We start from the raw sequence: 19479 nt of genomic DNA on the forward strand, positions 1-19479 counted from the left end.
GGGAGTTTAGTTGACTGAAGAAGGCAGCCAGTCAGCTGCAGGAGGCTGTGTGCCTACAGTGTGGTTTCCGTGTTTTGCTTGAAGGTTTATGAAGGTTACGGCCAAACTGAGTGCACAGCTGGATGTACCTTCACCACACCTGGGGACTGGACCTCAGGTAGGATGGACAAGAGATCTGGGAATGGTTCCCCAGGCACTGCTGAGTTAAAACAGCTGCCAAATTTTCTCCTGGAAAATAAATTTACAAGGGCACTTCAGAAAAAATAGAAGAAAAACACTGTTGGTAACAGTGTTTTAACATTATAGGTCTGTTGTTCTCTTTGTTAAATATTTTGTATTTTCCTACTTTTTTGCATTTTTTCCTTTTATTTTATAGATAAATAGAAGTCATACTTTAAAAAAAAGAATAGATCACAAAATATAGCTCCAGGTGGAAAAATGATTATATCAGTATACTGGATTTCATAGATTTTGAATACCATACAGCCTTGCTTATAGTCATTTTAGAATGAAGGAAGCAGGCTATAAATTGGATGTGATTAAGGAAGGAGAGGCAACTTCTTAGTGGCCAGAGCACTCTCTCTCTCTCTTTTTTTTAATCCTCACCTGAGGACATTTTTGCATTTATCTTCAGGTAGCGGGGGAAGGAGAGAGGGAGGACGAGAGAGAGAGAGAGAGAGAGAGAGAGAGAGAGAGAGAGAGAGAGACATCAATGTGAGAGAGACATATTGACTGGCTGTCACCCACACGACCCCAACTGGTGCCGGGGACAAACCGCAGCTGAGGTATGTGCCCTTAGTGGGAACCGAACCTGGGATTCTCTTGTGCACAGGCCAACACTCTAACTGATGAGCCAAATGGGCCAGGGCTGGAGCACTATCTCTTAAAGGGCCATTTCCGAGGCCCTTTGGGAACTACAGTCTTCTATGACATTAGGAAGGAGCAGGTCCTATCCAATCCCTCATTCTGAAGAGGCTCACCTTTCAGGGTAAGGAGGAAACAGCAGGTATTGTCCATCACAAATTTAGACCAGGTATTGAAAGAATCTGGAAACCATTCAGCTAACGAATCCTTTAGGGCACCAACTTTCTCTGTGAGCCTAGGGCCACTGTCATGCTTCAGTTTGCTCAACTGCAAATGGGATAATGTGCATGCACAAGAAATATGCTCCGTAATGCAATTCTATTTTTAGGGCACCTTGAGGTAGTCAGCAGAAACATGATAGGTGGATTCTAAATTGAAGTCATATTTGGCAAAGTGAAGTACAGAAACATTTTTTTTTCTGAGTTTTATCTTTTAAACTCTAGCTGAATAAGCCTTTGGTGTATAAATTCTTTGCTCTTTCTATGACAGGGAATCTACTACAAGGACTGTCTTTTGAGGTCCTGGTTTATTAACATTTTTCTTATTGCTACCATCATATTTACCAATCACTCTCACATATCCCCTTCCTTCTGGACACTTTCTTCCCTCTTATGTCATTCTCTACATTTTCCTATGTAACACTTTTGAGGCTTTTGCCTTTTATATTCATCATTAGCATAAAAACTTGCAAAGGCTATTGAGTATGAGAAGATAGATGTCTTTGTACAAATCGTGAAAGAATTTTCAAGTTCTCATTTAAAAGAGAAAACAGTGTCACGGCCTCATTTTTTATCTCCGTGGCTGTGTCGCTCACTGTTCTTTCAGGCCCTAGGCCAGCGCCTTATTAAAAATCCTCCACTTTGCCAGTAAATTCTGGAACAACCACACAAAAATTACTAGAAAATGACTTCAGTATAATTTCCTGGTTGGAATGTATAAGATCAAGAAAATATGAAGTCTTATTTTTTAGGGGCGAGTTACCTCATCCTGTTTTCCAATCCTTTGTTACTCAAAGTGTAGTGTGTGGAGCAAAAGCATCGTCACCTGGGTGCCTGTAAGAAATGCAGAATCTCAGGGCTCATTCCAGACCTACTGAATCAGAATCAGCATTTTAAATAGATTTCTGGATGATTGTCATGCATGGTGGTCAACAGTCTGGTGACTGGAAGAAAAGCAATGATGATTATATTTTATGAACCCCAAACCAAGACATGTGATCTGACAATGGGGAAAATCTTTTAATATGGGCACAACTGTAAAAAACCTGATTGTGGTTGGTGTGGGTATGAGCCCCACCAGACACTGTGCAGGTTGGTGCTAGGCCAGGTATGCCTGTCCAACTCTAAGAATCAGATGTAAAACAAAGACCCACAAAGGCTGGCCTCTCCTTTCTTCAGAACTTTGTTTTATTGTCAGCACTAGCCTGTGACAAATCCCGGTCTAAATGTGTATTGTTTTTTATCCATAATTCCCCACTCTGACCACTTGGGAGGTTTTACATGGTATGGAGCATCTTCAGTGCTGAAATTGATCTGAACACTGATCAATTCCATATTCCTCTTGTGTTCTAGGGCACGTAGGGGCACCTCTGCCCTGCAACCATATCAAGCTCATTGATGTTGAGGAACTGAACTACTGGACCTGCAAAGGAGAGGGAGAGGTAAACTTTAGCATTTAGCCATTCATATCTGTGAATGCCACATATGGTGAGTAAAAGGAAATAAAAGGAATTATTTTCCTTTTATCCTATGTGTACAGTCACTTTACTGATTAATTTGACTCAACTGAATTCAGTATTTCCTCTCCTGTTTATGAAGCAAGGCTGGGATTGGGCGGATCTAAATCAAGATTTGTAATTTCCAAACTTTTAATTAAATCCCATTTTCCCCTAAGTGGCATGGCCTGCTGCTGTGGATCTGTCCCAGCAGAAACATGACCATCTGCTAATAAGCCAGCTGCGGTACATAGAGGTGGCCTGTACTCATTCATTCCATGGGAGAGGGTAGAAGCTGCTTGGCTGCCTGGTCATGAAGCAGAGGCTGAAATCTCTGGTAGAATGACCTGGCCATCGATATTTTATATGACTCCGTCCAGTGTCACAAAGCAGTATTTGCCAAAGGCTAGACGTTGCTGAGGAAGAAGAGATGGTGGAGGGAGGCCTAGGGTAGCCAGGGCAGAGGAAAGATGGAAAGGATGCTGCTTGAGAGAAGGCAGGAAACAGCTCAGACCGCTGGTGGCTCTTCCTGTCCTCTGTTGTCATCACTGCTGTTTCCACAGCGAATTTCCTGAGGGATAGTGTACAGTATTCTATACTTGCCTCCTGACAGCCTCACATTGGGAATCCTCATGCCGTGGACTGAGAGAAACCAAGTGTTTGTTCCTACAGATATGTGTGAGAGGACCAAATGTGTTCAAAGGTTACTTGAAAGATCCAGAGAAGACAAAGGAGGCCCTGGACAGTGATGGCTGGCTCCACACTGGAGACATTGGGCAGTGGCTGCCGGTGCGTATGTTTGGAACCATGGAGCTCCAAACATTTGGGTGGTGGGTTTAAGTCGGATTCACTCTGATGCAGGGGTCTTCTCCATGTCCTTCCTGACAACTAGTCTTTCAGGAACACCTCCAGGGACTGAGGTTTCTCTCTACCTGGCTCCCAAATCTTCCTCCTCCACCCTCCTGAGGCAGGTATTTGGGATCTTTGTGGGAGGGTAGAGCTAGAGTGTAGGACCCATTCCCTACCCTTAATGGTTTCCAGAAAGACCTGATAGTGCTGTAGAATCCAATGGGTGGAATACAAGGAGCAGGCGTTCATAGCTCTGGGAGATCTGAGAAAGGCAGGGGCTGGGAGCCCACAAACACTGGCTGCCAGCTGAGAGGTGATACTGAGCAGTAGGAAAAGCTTGTAACTGGGCCGAAAGATGGCTGAGTTCCTTTGGCTCTGACAGCAATATTTCTCGTGACCATGCACAAAGCCTCGTCCCTCTCTGGACTCCGTATTGACTCACTTATAGAAAAAGAGTATGAGACTATATGAAATTCTTTGGCTATAGCTCCCAACTTTTAGCCCAAATCAGCTATTGTGCCTCATTCTGTCATTTGTAAAATGGGGATAATACCATTGCTTATCTGCACAGTTATTGTTGCGAGGAATAAGTGAGATTCTACCTGTAAAGCACTTAGCACAAAGTCTGGCACCTAGGAGATGCTTAGATGAAAACTATGAGCAGAAAAAGGCTCTGTCACCGAAACCGAAGAGCCCTTGCCTGATGCAGCCTGCCCCAGGAACCTCTCTAAGGTTTTGGGTGGAAGTTCTGAGATATGCTGAGTTTATCGGTCATGTGAGTGGTGTTGAGCCCCCTCCAGGGCTAATGGGCTGTTTGCCCCTGTTTGGATCTGTGTGCTTCCCTTTGAGAAATGCTCACTGTAGCAGAAAAGGATGTGTCCTTGGTGTGTGCTCTGGGCCAGGGACTCTGCTCATGGGAGAGACACATCTTTAGTTTCCAACCCATGTGGTAGGCATGAACTGAGGGCTACGCTCACCTGGGGAGAGGCAGAGGAGGACAGGTGCCTACTGGTCTGAGTCTCAGGATACGAGTCATGCCCTCAGTGAGAGGAGAGAGTAGGAAGGATAGTCAGGGCAGGAGTAATAGCACATGCTGTTACTGGAGAAACATTAGAAGCAAGCAGTCTGAGGGCCCACAGGTATGCAGGAGGCAGGCTGGAGAAGTTAGCAGGGCCCTGGATACTGACAGAGAGATTGTCCCATAAGCTAAGGAAGCTAGGCTTCAGGTCCCCTCACTTCCAAGGTTCTGTACTTCATTTTATATTATTTTTCTTTTTTTATATACTTTTTTTCTTTATTGTCTTTTAGAGAGAGAAACATCGATGAGAAAAAACAGTGATTGGCCGTCTCTGGCATGCCCTCCACTGGGAATTTGGCCCACAACCTGGGCATGTGCCCTGACCGGGAATCAAACCAGCGACCTCTTGGTGCATGGGTCGACGCTCAACCACTGAGCCACACCAGCCAGACTATATTATTTTTCTTAAAGAGGACCCTCAAAATTGGAAAAAGCTTAAAACCCCACAAAACTTTGGCTCCACCACTAATACCCCATAACTTGGATGAAACCACCTACCTTGCAGGGTGCTGTGAGAAGCAAGTAAATTAATTCATGTCAAGTGCCTAGTGTGTTTAAATTCAAAGCCCAAGACAGCAGGCAGGCAGTCTGTGGAAGTCAATATTTTTAAATTATTGTTTTGGAGTAGTATTAGATAGATAGATCAAGGAAAAGGGTATAAGCTTCTGATCCAGAAAGACCTGATTCAAATCCTGGTTCCCCTACCTCCTAGCTGTGTGGCTTTGAAGGAGTTAAGTAACCTTATCTGATCCTCCCTTTCTTCATCTGTGCAATGGAGGTGATGACACCCAGTGCATGGGGTGCCATGAATACCAAAGAAGCCAGTGGAGGGGAAGTATGTGATGTCCAGCCTGGGTTTTGAGCAAAACAGGGCCTGCTTGTTTTTCTCTTCTGGAAAGGTTGTTCTGGTTCTGGTGGATTGAACAGATGAGTGTATGCAGAGGTCTGGTTAGGAAGTGGTTTTGATGGAGAGTTTTGTGGGTGAGGATGGATGATCCTGACTGCTACAAGTCCCAGGAGAGACAAATGGCAAGGCCATCTCTACTTTTAGGGCTTGGGGACTGGGACAGGTGTGAAGAGAATGGTGATGAGCTTCCTTTGGGGGCATGCTGCATCTGCAACAATACCGGTTTCTGAAGTATTCTGAGGATAGGTGAGTTCTAGCACTCAGTGAAGAGTTCTGGCTGGAAACTTAGATGGACATAGGAGTGGCCAATGAAGAGATAAATTGCCAGTTACCTCAAGGAGCATATCAGTGGAGACTAGAAATGTGCAACATTCAAGAGTTGAGCCAAAGGAGAAAGACCCACTTAAGAAACTCAAAAAAGGTCAAGGGAAGACAGGGAGGTAAAGGGGATCCTGGAGGCCAGGAGCACAAGCACTCACTGCCACTGCCCAAGGGGCAGCCTGCCTGCTGCAGAGGTCTGGCCATCACGCTGGTCAGATGGGAGTCTCTGGTGGCCTCTTCCAGAGCTGTGCTGTGTGCTGGGAATGGAGAGGCCACTCTTTGGGGTTGGGGCAGTAGCTGTGGTGAGAGACCTAAGCATGGCTTAAGGGATCAAATCTGAAGATGCTGTGAGAAAAGAGACAGCTGGAGCAAGGGTGTGGGCAACAGGGAAGTCCTGGTGGGAAAGCAGGTGGAGAGTGGCAGCGGTAGGGGGAAGAGCAAGGGAGTGGTAAATGCTGAGGGGGAAAGGACAGTGGGCACTCACGGCCCAGCACAGTTTGGGAGCCATCCATCTGTGGTGCATGGTGGCTGTGTAGAAGCAGAGATGTCAGACAGAGGAGCAGATCTGGGAGGAGTCTGCAGGGTGGGACAGGACAGGAGTGAGGGGCTATGGCATTAAAGAGTGAGGGACTGAGGCTCAGGGGATGCCATCTTTTTATGAAGCTGTTTGTCCAACTCCATAGGCAGGAACTCTTAAAATTATTGATCGGAAGAAGCACATATTTAAACTTGCTCAGGGAGAATATGTTGCACCTGAGAAGATTGAGAACATCTACATCCGGAGTGAGCCTGTGGCACAAATTTATGTCCATGGGGACAGCTTACAGGTGAGTCCCCATGCTTCAGCCCTCCCACACGTGCTGGGCCTGCTGAACAATCTAGTTGTCGCAGAATGATTTCATAAGTATTTGGTATTTGATTAAAGTGGTAAATAATAATTTCTAATCAGAGACCAGTATTCCCCTAAGTATTAGATTATGAAAGAAAACTCCTTTTTAAAGGAGAAATCTTAACTGCTTAGAGTTTAATAAATTGCAGTTAGGTAATAAGTTGCTTAAAATGTAGTAAAGGACACTCCCACTACTTTTAAGTCTAATACCCATCTGTCACCATACAGTTATTACAATGTTACTGACTATATTCCTTAGGCTGTACCCACTACTTTTTTTAAATTTTTTTATCCTCACCCGAGGACACCCTTCCATTTTTTGTTCAGGTAGAGTGGGAGGGAGAGAGAGGAACAGAGAGAGAGAGAGAGAAAAACATCGACGTGAAAGGAACACATCGAGTGGCTGCCACCCGTACAACCGACCAGGGCCGGGGACACACTGCAACCGAGGCACACGCCCTTAGCGGGAACCGAACCCGGGCCTCTCAGGACCGCAGGTCGACGCTCTAACCGCTGAGCCAAACCGAACAGGGCCCCACTACTTTTAACTAATGCTCTACCTACTTCCAAGAGGAAGTTTGAATAAGTTGCTGAAGCAAAATTTAGGATTTCTACTGTTCTGATTTTGAAATATGCAAATGAAGTTTACAAATAAATAGGTATAGTATTGTAAAAATGGCACTGATGATGATATACCTTAATATATTAAGCTCATATGTTAATGTGATTTAGGATTAAATTATTTGGAAAGGATGTATTTTTATTATGCTTTCAACATCATTTAGATTTGGAGTCAGAAAGATCACTGTGAATACAGTCTTTACATTCATTGGATTTCTATAATGAAATTGTAACCCAGGAGAATCAACCTCACTCGGACACAAAGTAATTTTGAATATTAGGAGCTTTATTACCTGTGCAGGGACTATAGTCAACCTACACTGAGGAGAACTGCAGCCCCGAGCTCAGGGGGAAGGTTGCTTATAGGACAGGGGTTACTCAAGAGTTTAGCAGAGCAAGCAAGCTACATGTACAGAAGCGGATATCAGCAGTTAGTAGCTGCACAAGTTGTTTATTTTATATTTCTTAACATTTATTAGACCTGAGCCTTGAATGTCTCATTGCCCCGTCTGGCATCTCCTGATTAGTTAAGCTCATGGTCAATACCACTGTGGTCATGGCTGATGCATACCTTCCTCTTCAAGAAATTTTGCAAAAACAACTCAGGTTCAAGGAACCCAGGAGAGGTTCCTTCTTCTAGTGGATGGAGAATTACTGGGTTATAACATTCCCCACTGGTTTTATGTACAGATCAAATCTTTTACTCCTGTTGTTCATCTAATGGCAACCTGCCTTTTTTGTTGCTCGCTTTTAAAGGCACAAACTACAGGAAAAAAAACTATATTCTCTTGGTGCCACTTTTGGCACTGTTAAGGGGGGCTGATACAGAGAAGGGGGAGAGAGGAGCTTGTTAGAGGTCAGGGCAGCTATTAATCTCTTTTTTCTCATGATTCCTCTGAGTTCCCCAAGGCTATCATTAACCCCTTCTCTTTATATTTTTCTTTGGGTTTCTCAAGGCCCTTGTGTTTACAAAAAAAGTCTGCTAGGGTGTGTACGTGTAGTAACTGAGGGTCAGAATGGAGTTATTACATCCCCTTTGTGGTGACATTTCTTAAGATTCCCCTAATATTCCATTTCTAAGTTCCCAGTTCTACTGGGGTCCAGATCTATAAAGATTCCCCTTTACAGTCATAATCAGAAAAATTAGAGTCCTGATAAATGCAAGAGTCTTATTTTTAAGGGCTCTGGAGAGGCCTGCACCATCTATTCTGCTTTTTCCGCCTTCAGCTAGGAATGGGGCAGCCAGACAGGGATGCTGTTGACTTTGACAGCCGTTGGTGCAGGCAGGATGACAGTGTATGGTCCCTTCCAGGCCGGAATTAGTCCTTGGGTGGTGAATTTCTTTACCTATATTGCGTCCCCAGGCTGGAAAGGGAACAGAGGGTTCGAGGTGGACACAGGCAGGGCATCGCAGATGTGTTTATGGACGGCCTTCTGGGAAGACTGCAGAGCCTGTAAGACCTGTAAGAGGGTGAGGGGGAGCAAAGTGGTCCAGTTTTCACTGGTTTCTAAAGTAAATTTGGTTAAGGTATTCTTTAAGGTCCTGTTCATGTGCTCTACCTGCCTGGAACTCTGTGGGCGGTAAGGACAATGGAGGTTCTAATTTATACTCAACCCCTTAGAGATATCCTGTGATATCTTTGCTATTAAGGTGGAGCCATTGTCTGATCTAAGGGTCAGGAGTAGCCTAAACCTGTTACTCCCTTTATTATATCCCAGACTGTTATTCTTTTTTTTCCTATCAATTTTTTTATTTTTTTGTTACAGATATTTCTCCTTTTTAACCCCACTGGCACCCCCCTCCCCACCCCACCCCCGTCCCATCCCTGGCTTAGTTGTCCATGTCCATTGGTCATGCATACATGCATATAAGTTCTGTGGTTTATCTCTTCCCACCCCCCCACCCCCTCTTCTGAGGGATGTCAGTCTGTGCCCTACTTCCATGTGTCTGGGTCTACCGTATTCCTCAGACTGTTATGTTCATTATATTCCATATATCAGTGAGATCATGTGGTATTAGTCTTTTTCTGCTTGGCTTATCTCACTTCGGATAATACTTTCCAGGTCCCTACATGTCGTCTCAAAGGATAAGAGATCTTTCTTTCTTACCGCTGCATAGTACTCCATTGTGTATATGTACCACTGCTTTTTTATTCATTCGTCTGCTGATGGACAATTGGGCTATTTCCAGATCTTAGCTATTGTAAATAGTGCTGCTATGAACATGGGGGTACATATATTCTTCCTGATTGGTGTTTCAGGCTTCTTAGGGTATATTCCTAGAAGTGGGATCACTGGGTCAAATGGAAGTTCAATTTTTAATTTTTTGAGGTAACACCATATTGTTTTCCATAGTGGCTGCACCAGTCTGCATTCCCACTAGCAGTGTACTAGAGTCCCCTTTTCTCCAAACCCTCGCCAACACTTGTTGTTTTATGATTTGTTGATGGTGGCCATTCTGACAGGTGTGAGGTGATACCTCATTGCTGTTTTAATTTGCATCTCTCTGGTGATTAGTGATGTTGAGCATTTCTTTATATGTCTCTTGGCCATTTGTATGTCCTGTTTGGAGAGGTGTCTCTTCAGCTCCTCTGCCCATTTTTTAATAGGGTTCTTTGTCTTCCTTTTGTTGAGTTGTATGAGCATTCTATATATTTTGGAAATTAACCCGTTATCTGATACATCATTGGCAATGATGTTCTCCCATACAGTGGGTTGCCTTTCCATGTCGATGATTGTTTCTTTTGCTGTGCAGAAGCTTTTTAGTTTGATGTAGTCCCATGTGTTCATTTTTTCCTTTGTTTCTGTTGCCTTAGGTGATATATCAGTGAAAATTCTGCTCCGTATGATTTCCGAAATTTTGTTGCCTACATTTTCTTCTAGAATTTTTATGGATTCATGAGTCACATTTAAGTCTTTTATCCATTTTGAGTTTATTTTTGTGTATGGTGTAAGTTGATGGTCTAGTTTCATTTTTTTTGCATATAGCTGTCCAATTTTCCCAACACCATTTATTAAAGAGGCTGTCTTTACTCCACTGTATGCTCTTGCCACCTTTGTCAAATATTAATCGAGCATATTGCCTTGAGTCCATTTCTGGATTTTCAGTTCTGTTCCACTGGTCTATATGCCTGTTTTTGTGCCAGTTCCAGGCTGTTTTGATTACAGTCGCTTTGTAGTATAACCTGATATCTGGTATTGTGATCCCACCTACTTTGTCCTTCTTTTCAAAATTGCTGTGGCTATTCAGGGTCTTTTTTGGTTCCATATGAACTTTTGAAGAATTTGTTCTAGTTCTGTGAAATATGTCGTTGGTATTTTGATGGGGATTGCATTGAATCTATAAATTGCTTTGGGTAGTATGGACATTTTAATGATGTTAATTCTTCCAATCCATGAACAGGGTATGTGCTTCCACTTTTTCATATCTTCCTCTATTTCTTTTTTCAATGTCCTGTAGTTTTCTGCAAATAGGTCCTTTACTTCTTAGGTTAAGTTTATTCCTAGGTATCTTAATTTTTTTGCCGCAATGGTAAATGGGATTGTTTTTCCAGTTTCTCTTTCTGTGAGTTCATCATTGGTGTACAGGAATGCCGTCGATTTCTTGACGTTAATTTTGCATCCTGCTACTTTGCCAAATTCATTTATTAAGGCTAGTAGATTTTTGATGGAGTCTTTCGGGTTTTCCATGTATAATATCATGTCATTATGCAAATAATGACAGTTTCACGTCCTCCTTTCCAATTTGGATCCCTTTTATTTTTTCCTCATGTCTGATTGCTGTGGCTAAGACTTCCAGTATATGTTAAATAACAATGGCGAAAGTGGATATCCCTGTCTTGTTCCTGTTCTTAAGGGAAATGTTTTTAGTTTCTGCACATTGAGTATGGTGTTGGCTGTAGGTCTTTCATATATGGCCTTAATTATGTCAAGATATGATCCCTCTATTCCCACATTGCTGAGCGTTTTTATCATAAATGGGTGCTGGATTTTATCAAATGCTTTTTCAGCAACTATTGATATGATCATGTGATTTTTATTCTTCATTTTGTTTATGTGGTGTATCACATTTATTGATTTGTGAATATTGTACCAGCCTTGCATCCCTGGAATGAATCCCACTTGGTCGTGGTGAATACTTTTTTTGATGTATTGTTGGATCTGATTTGCTAGTATTTTGTTCAGGATTTTGGCGTCTATGTTCATCAGGGATATTGACCTGTAGTTTTCTTTGTTTGTAGTGTCTTTTTCTGGTTTTGGAATTAGAATTATGATGGCCTCATAGAACGTGTTGGAAGTCTTCCTTCTTCTTGAATTTTTTGAAATAGTTTGAGGAGAATGGGTGTTAGTTCTTTTTGAATGTTTGGTAAAACTCCCCCGTGAAGCCATCTGGGCCTGGGCTTTTGTTTGCTGGGAGAGTCTTGATCACCTCTTCAATTTCCCTAGTTGTTATTGGTCTGTTCAAGTTTTCTACCTCTTCCTGGTCCAGTTTTGGGAGACTGTGTATTTCTAGAAATTTGTCCATTCACTTAGATTGTCAGATTTGTTGCCATATAGCTGTTCATAGTAGCTGTTAACGATCTTTTGTATTTCTGTGGTGTTGGTTGTTACTTCTCCTCTTTCATTTCTGATATTGTGTATTTGGGTTCTCTCTCTTTGTTTCTTGGTGAGTCTAGCTAAGGGTCCATCGATCTTGTTTATCTTTTCGAAAAACCAGGTCTTTGTTTCATTGATCCTTTGAATTGTTTTTTGGGTCTCTATGTCATTTATTTCTGCTCTGATCTTTACTATTTCCTTCCTTCTACTTGCTCTGGGGTTTTCTTTTTGTTTGCTTTCTAATTCTTTACGTTGTTAGGTTAGACAGTCAATTAGAAATTTTTCTTGTTTCTTGAGGTAGGCCCGTAGTGCTATGAACTTCCCTCTCAGAACTGCTTTCGCTGCATCCCATAGATTTTGTGTTGTTGTGTGTTCATTTTCATTGGTTTCCAGGAAGTTTTTAATTTCTTCCTTTATCTCCTTGGTAACCCATTCATTGTTTAAGAACATGCTATTTAGCCTCCATGTGTTGAAATGTCTTTGCATGTTCTTGTTGCAATTGATTTCTAGTTTCATGCCATTGTGATCTGTGAAGATGCTTGATATGATTTCAATCTTCTTGAATTTGTAGAGACTTAGTTTGTGTCCTATCATGTGGACTATCTTTGAGAATGTCCCATGTGCTCTTGAGAAGAATGTGTATTCTGTGGTTTTGGGGTGTAATTCTCTGTAGATATCTATTAAATCCATTTGGTCTAGTGCTTCATTTAGAGTCTCTGTTTCCTTGCTAATTTTTTGTCTAGAGGATCTATCCAGTGGTGTCAACGGGGTGTTGAAGTCCCCTGCTATGATAGTATTGCTGTCGATTTCTCCTTGGAAGTCCTCCAGAAGATTTTTAATATAGTTTGGTGCTCCTATATTGGGTGCATATATGTTTATGAAGGTTATATATTCCTGTTGGATAGATCCTTTCAATATTATGTAGTGGCCTTCTTTGTCTCTAGTTATGGTCTTCATTTTGAAATCTATTTCATCAGATATGAGTATTGCTACCCCAGCTTTTTTTTGCTTTCCATTTGTTTGGAAATTTTTTTTCCATCCCTTCACTTTTAACCTATGTGAGTCTTTTGTTGTGAGGTAGGTCTCTTGTAAACAACATATAGATGAGTCATGCTTTCTTATCCAATCAGCTACTCAATGTCTTTTTATGGGAGCATTCAATCCATTTACATTTAAGGTGATTATTGATATGTACTTATTTATTGCCATTTTTGTTTAGTGTGGTTCTGTTTTTCTTCCCATTTCTACAGCTAATTACAGCAGCCAGACTGTTATTCTATTACTAGAGGCAAGTTCTCCCTCTCTCAGTGTCTTATTTTCTTTCCTTCTTGAGTATTCCTCCAATGTCCTGTCTTTCTGTAATATGTATGTCCCTTTCTCTTATCCTTCCTTATCTTTTTATTTCCTCTGCATAATCCTTCTCTTTTTATTTCTTCCCTGTCTATAATCCTTCTTCAGCTTGCTGATAGACCCTCTATGACTTACACAATCCTTCTTCAACTTACATAGACCCTCTGCGACTTTCTTAGTCCCTCCCCTGACATGAACCTGAGAGCTTGCTCAATCTATCTGCTGTCTGCACATCTCCTTGCTTTTCTTCTCCTCCTCCTTACTTAGACCTACACATTTCTGCTTTCTTCTACCTTCTCCTTTTCCCTGTGACCTTACTGGACATTGCCTGTTTCTCAGGAGTTCAGTAAGCTTGGTGTAATCTAAGTGGGTAGTCTGGTGCAGCTGGTTGACTAGAGTCCAACCTAGAGCCTCTGGGATTAACAACCTCCCATCCGACGGTATCTACCATCCATTGCTTTTCTTCGTGGCTTGTTTCTGCTTGGGTAAGTCATTTTCTGACCCAGTGTAAGTACGAGTCAGAGGCAAACTTGGGTTTGGCATGGTAACTGATATCTAGAGAGGTCCCCACTGGTTTTAGGGCCATATGTTGGGCTTCCTTATTTGCAGCATGGTTTCCCCTTGTCTCATCAGAGAGCCTGGATTAGGGCTATGAGTTCAGCCTATTGGGCTGAAGTTCCCCTACTTAATGACACAGTCCAGAGTTACTACTGCTGTCCAAGCATACCTGATTTCTTCCTGGACATAGCTGCTTCCGTCTGTGAGCAATTCCTCATCTGATGATGGCAGTGGGTCATCCTTGAGGTCTGGGCGGCCGTCTACAGTGCCGATTTCCTCCAGGCCGTCCTGCAGAGGTTTCTCCGGGTTATCATCTGGAGGCAGGCTGGCAGGATTGATGGCCAGCGTCTTGTGGAACTTGATGCAGGGGCTGGCTTGGAGTGGCAATGGCCAGCAATTGAATGATTTCTGGAGGAGATCACGTCCGAGTCGGGGGTATGGGCACTCCGGCAGGAACAGAAACAAATGAGCCACAGTATTTTTCCCAAGGTCTATAGTCCTCTTTGAAGTCCAGGAGTAGGTTAGAGCTCCAATGGCTCTGTCAGGACTGAGTCTGCTGCACCAGTATCTACCAGGAAACTAACCAGTTTGTCCCCTATTGTCTTGTATTACTCTGGGCTCCAGAGGGCTCAGTTGGAAGGAGCCCTAGCCCTATCATTTTCCTAAATTAAGGATGGCTTTTTACTTTGTTCCTCTACACCTGACTTTGCCCTTGTCTTTTCTATCCCTAATTGGGACCTAGGCCTGCCGTTTTGACCCTTTTTTATGTTTCCCTTCCTAGGGTGACCCTATTCTGTGTGCCCTGTTTCCCTTTAGGCTGCTATTACAGTGATACCTCGGTTCTCGAACATAATTCGTTCCAGGAGGACGGTCGAGAACCAAATTGTTCGAGAACCGAAGCAATGAAACCCAATAGGAAATAATGGAAACTGGATTAATTCGTTCCAAGCCCCAGAAAATGCCTATTTACTGGCCTAATTTGTATATAATATGTAGAAAAACATAAGTCTCAACAAGAAATAAAAGTGTACAGTATGTCTAAGGGTTAAATTCAGTGTAAAGCGTGACTCTCTCCACAAAGCGTGACTCTCTCTCTGCACTCACACTGATGACGCAAGCAAGGCGTGCTGGGCCGAATGAACGCCATTCGGCTCAACTCGGCTCATCTCGGAAGTTCGAGTTCCAATATTTGTTCGGATTCCAAGACAAAAGTTTCTCGAATCTCCTGGTCGAATACCGATTTGGTCGAAATCCGAGGCGTTCGAGAACCGAGGTATCACTGTACTACCTTTGCCAATTCAGCCAATTGGGCCAATAGGCCTAACAGGAGAACACGGTGAAAAGTGTCTAAGGAAGCCCTTCCCCCCACAGTATTTGGGTTCTACCGCAGTCAGAGGAATGGAAACATTTCCTCTGACCCCAGGTTTACAAAAGGACACAGGAAAGGGGAACAACATCCTAACATATGTTTATGCGGGGCAGAGTGTCTTTTTAACTCTCTAAGAGCACTTTGTACTCGTGCCTGGGATCCCTATATTCAATTCCCCAAAGTTCAGAGAAGCCTGTTGGAAACTAGCTGCTACCAAACCCCCTGCGGAGGAGCAGCCCAGGCTGGCACGGAAAGAATATGCCCTTTCTACAGCTGGACCAGGCTGGCACTTCAATGGTTAAACAGTTTGCCTATGAGAATGTAAATAAGCCTTGCAGAGAGGCATTGAGACCTCACTACAAAGAAGCCAGTACATCAGAATACATCCATATCCATTCAGACATTGGCTTAGATCATTAACAGATCTAAATTCATCTTCTAGCTTTTCTGTAATAAGAACCCAAAGTAGGCAAACTCAGGTTAATTAACACTGTAGTATATCCTCAAGGGGGTCCTGAAGGACAGGATAGAATTTCCTCCGGGGCTGGGAGGAGTTAACTGTCCTTCAGGGCAGGCTGAGGCATTGTTAACAAAACTGTTTTTCCTTTCATTTGAACCTCTGGACACTGACATTTCTTAATATAATTGGATGTGTCAGTAGTTATATCAATCCAAATATCAATATATGGCATTTGTTCCAAGTGACCAATGCTCCTGTATATTTTCTGATGGACCATAAAAGCCAATTGCAAATTGAAACTACCTGCGGGTGGCCAATTAACCCCTTAGGCAGGCTATTCAAGTTCATAGAGCACTCTCAAGAAACCAGGATCAGCAGGCTTTTCATAGTCACAGGAGCACTTACAGAAATCAGAAAAGTTATTCAGCTTGCATTGGAGCGGTGTTCTGCCTTGGAGTCGGCTTGCCCCATTCTGTAGGAAAGAAAAGTAGCTGGCACACAACAATAACAACACAAGGACAGACAACAAACAGTGAGTGTTCACTTCCCTTCATATACCTGTTGGTCAGGGTGGGGGACCTTATAAACTACCGATCGCACTGCAAACAGGAGGGACAGGTCAAAAGAGCCCTCTGATGGCCAGTCTACTTGGAAAGTGGGCCACTCGAGTTCGCATAGAGTGCGGAGGAATCCTGGGTCCTCCGGCTTCCCGTAGTCGCATGAGCTCTTAAAGAAGTCAGAAAAGTTAGCAAGCACACATTCCAGGGGAGTCCGGGGAAAGAACTTCCTTGTCCCATCCTGGAAGGCAGAAGGCAATGAAAACACAAAACAAGAAACACGAACAGACAGACAAAGATTACACTACACCCGCGGGTGAAAAAACCAACTCCGTACTGCAGAGCAGAACCGAAACAACAGCCAGAGAACAGCGTCTGGTTCTGACCAAGGTGATGCAGTTGGGCATCCCGCCTGCAATCACCACCAAATGCCTCGAGGCGCGAGCAAACAAACAAAAGCCGAATTGAAAGCCAAACGTAGAGGCGGAGGATGTGGAGGCTCCCTCTGCCTATTCCGAGGAGGTCAACCCCTTAGAGTGGGGGACCTCGCGGTTGATCTCGCTGGGGCCTCCAAATGTTGTAACCCAGGAGAATCAACCTCATTCGGACACAAAGTTATTTTGAATATTAGGAGCTTTATTACCTGTGCAGGGACTACAGCCAACCTACACGGAGAACTGCAGCCCCGAGCTCAGGGGGAAGGTTGCTTATAGGACAGGGGTTACTCAAGAGTTTAGCAGAGCAAGCAAGCTACATGTACAGAAGCGGATATCAGCAGTTAGTAGCTGCACAAGTTGTTTATTTTATATTTCTTAACATTTATTAGACCTGAGCCTTGAATGTCTCATTGCCCCGTCTGGCATCTCCTGATTAGTTAAGCTCATGGTCAATACCACTGTGGTCATGGCTGATGCATACCTTCCTCTTCAAGAAATTTTGCAAAAACAGCTCGGGTTCAAGGAACCCAGGAGAGGTTCCTTCTTCTAGTGGATGGAGAATTACTGGGTTATAATAGAAATATTATGAAATTATTCCAAATAATTTAATGAACCATATTAATGAAATGGAGGACCATATTAATTAAACAATTTTAAAATGGTCAAGAGCCCTGTCCAATTTGGCTCAGTGGTAGAGCATTGGCCCACGGACCAAAGAGTCTTGGGTTCGATTCTGGTCAAGGGCATGTACCCTGGTTGTGGGTTCGGTTTCCAGCCCTGGTTGGAGTCATGCAGGAGGCAACTAATCGATGTGTCTCTCTCACGTCGATGTTTCTCTCTCTCTCCCCATCTCTCTCCCACTCTATCTGAAGATAGAAATGGAAAAAATTATCCTCAGGTGAGGATTATAAATAAGTAAATAAATAAATAAATGGTCAGCAAATTCTGAGAAATATATTTTGGTTCATAGAGTTGTTTGTTTAGCATCCTGAAGAACTGAGTTTAGCATGACAATCATAGGTACATGGAGATCTAACTTTATTGATTCTTAATCTCCTTAGGTTTATTCTTTATTAATTTTTGTATGAAGTTAGCGAAATAGATAAATAAATAGTCAAGAATGTGTTATATGTTGGTGGAAATGTTTCATAACATAAGCATATGCTTATTTTTAGAAAAGGGTGGAGCCTAAGAATACCAAGAGATTATTTTTAATGCTGGACCACAAATAATCACTTGAAAAGCTTTTGTCACTAATATTGTATGCCAACTATACTTCAATAAAATTTTAAAAATAATAATATAAGGGCTTTTGTGATTATAGAAAGCTTTTGTCAATTTTGATTGTTTTATCTTGGTGATTGGTATATATTATACTAGTATATTAAAAATTTTTTCTTTATTGATTTTAGAGAGAGAAGGGAGAGGGAGAAAGAGATAGAAACATTGATGAGAGAGAACAGCTATTGGCTGCCTCCTGCATGCTCCCCACTGGGGATTGGGCCCACAACCTGGGCATGTGCCCTGAGTAGGATTCAAACCGGCAACCTCTTGGTGCATGGGTCGATGCTTAACCACTGAGCCACACGAGTCGGGCCGTACTAGTATATTTAATTTTGTATCTATTTCAAATTTTTTATAATGTTTTTAGAAAAAATGTTGAAGTAAACATGGTGAGTAGGAAAAAAAGTGCTTTCGTCATTACTTTTCTTTGCCGGGATTGTAGGCCTTTTTGGTGGGCATTGTTGTGCCTGACCCTGAAGTCATGCCCTCCTGGGGACTGAAGAGAGGAATTGAAGGAACATATGCAGAGCTCTGTGAAAATAAGGTCTGTACCTTGGGGCTGTTTCCTAAAACGTTGCTGGACCTTTTGGGATACTGCATAATGACAGGACAGGACAAAAAGTAGAATGGTGAAATTTGAACATACAGGGAAATGTCTAACTTTATAAATGGTGGGAATCCTAAACCTCAACTTCATTTTTGTTGTTGTTGCTGAAGGAACTCACATTTCTTTGATAAACTATTGAATTTTAGAGCCAGAAGACATCACAGAAAGCTTGTCCAGCCCTCTTGTTTTGCAGCTTACAGGAGAGCCCAGAGAGGCCAAGGCCACACAGCTGGTTAACAGCAGCGTCAGATGTGAGCGTAGGCCTTTTGACTCACTGGCCATGCACCCTTAAGTGTGAGGTGGATTTTCTATCTACTGGGCTTAGAGAACGCCATGGAGTTGAAAAAGTAACACAGTTCTTCCTGCTTAGAGCATTAGCTACTCACAAGTTATAGAAACCTCATGGTTCATGGAGGGTCCTCTGGAAGAGGATCTCTATGCTCTGGCTCAGCATCAGCCCCTCCCCCTCCAGTCATATAGTCCATTCCTTAGCAACCACAGACCCTTTCACTTCTACTAGGCTCTTCTGGGGGTTACAGGGTCCCTGGGACTCACCATGCTGACCAGAGGGCCATTTAAAAACACCAAGTTGACTTAGGTTGCTGAATACATGATACAATATACAGATGATGTATTATAGAATTGTATACCTGAAACCTATACAATTTTATTAACCAATATCACCCCAATAAATTCAATTTCTAAAGATTCAAGTGGTCCCTTAGCCTATTCCTCCTTTGGGCATGCCTGGTACTTTTTTGCCAGATGAGAGGTGGTGATTGGCATGCTCCCAGGGAGTGTAAGCCCCAGTTGGAGGGGTGGGAGGAAGAGCATGTTGGTATGAAATGTGTTTTTGGTATTGTAATTTTACCTATATGATTCAATTCAGGAGCTGAAGAAAGCCATTTTGGAAGATATGGTGAGGTTAGGAAAAGAAAGTGGACTCCATTCTTTTGAACAGGTAACTATAACCTTCCTCATACTAGTTACAGCCCTTTGAGCAGTGATGAAAATTAAA

At 42.8% G+C, this 19479-nt stretch overlaps 1 protein-coding gene across 4 annotated transcripts in view; it reads left to right on the forward strand.

The window, feature by feature from the left end:
- ACSL6 (acyl-CoA synthetase long chain family member 6) overlaps window positions 1–19479 on the forward strand; it is a 75838-nt gene that overhangs the window by 44422 nt on the left and 11937 nt on the right. For 3 of the 4 annotated variants that reach the window (XM_036240816.1, XM_036240813.1, XM_036240812.1), the window contains 6 exons: window positions 85–157; window positions 2436–2524; window positions 3251–3367; window positions 6417–6560; window positions 18297–18398; window positions 19351–19422. In XM_036240816.1, the coding sequence (XP_036096709.1) occupies window positions 85–157; window positions 2436–2524; window positions 3251–3367; window positions 6417–6560; window positions 18297–18398; window positions 19351–19422 (597 nt within the window). The remainder of the gene's footprint in view (window positions 1–84; window positions 158–2435; window positions 2525–3250; window positions 3368–6416; window positions 6561–18296; window positions 18399–19350; window positions 19423–19479) is intronic. The other variant, XM_036240814.1, reaches the window with a different exon arrangement.

Source organism: Molossus molossus, unplaced genomic scaffold, assembly GCF_014108415.1.
Source record: "Molossus molossus isolate mMolMol1 unplaced genomic scaffold, mMolMol1.p scaffold_m16_p_4, whole genome shotgun sequence".
Lineage (NCBI taxonomy): Eukaryota > Metazoa > Chordata > Mammalia > Chiroptera > Molossidae > Molossus > Molossus molossus.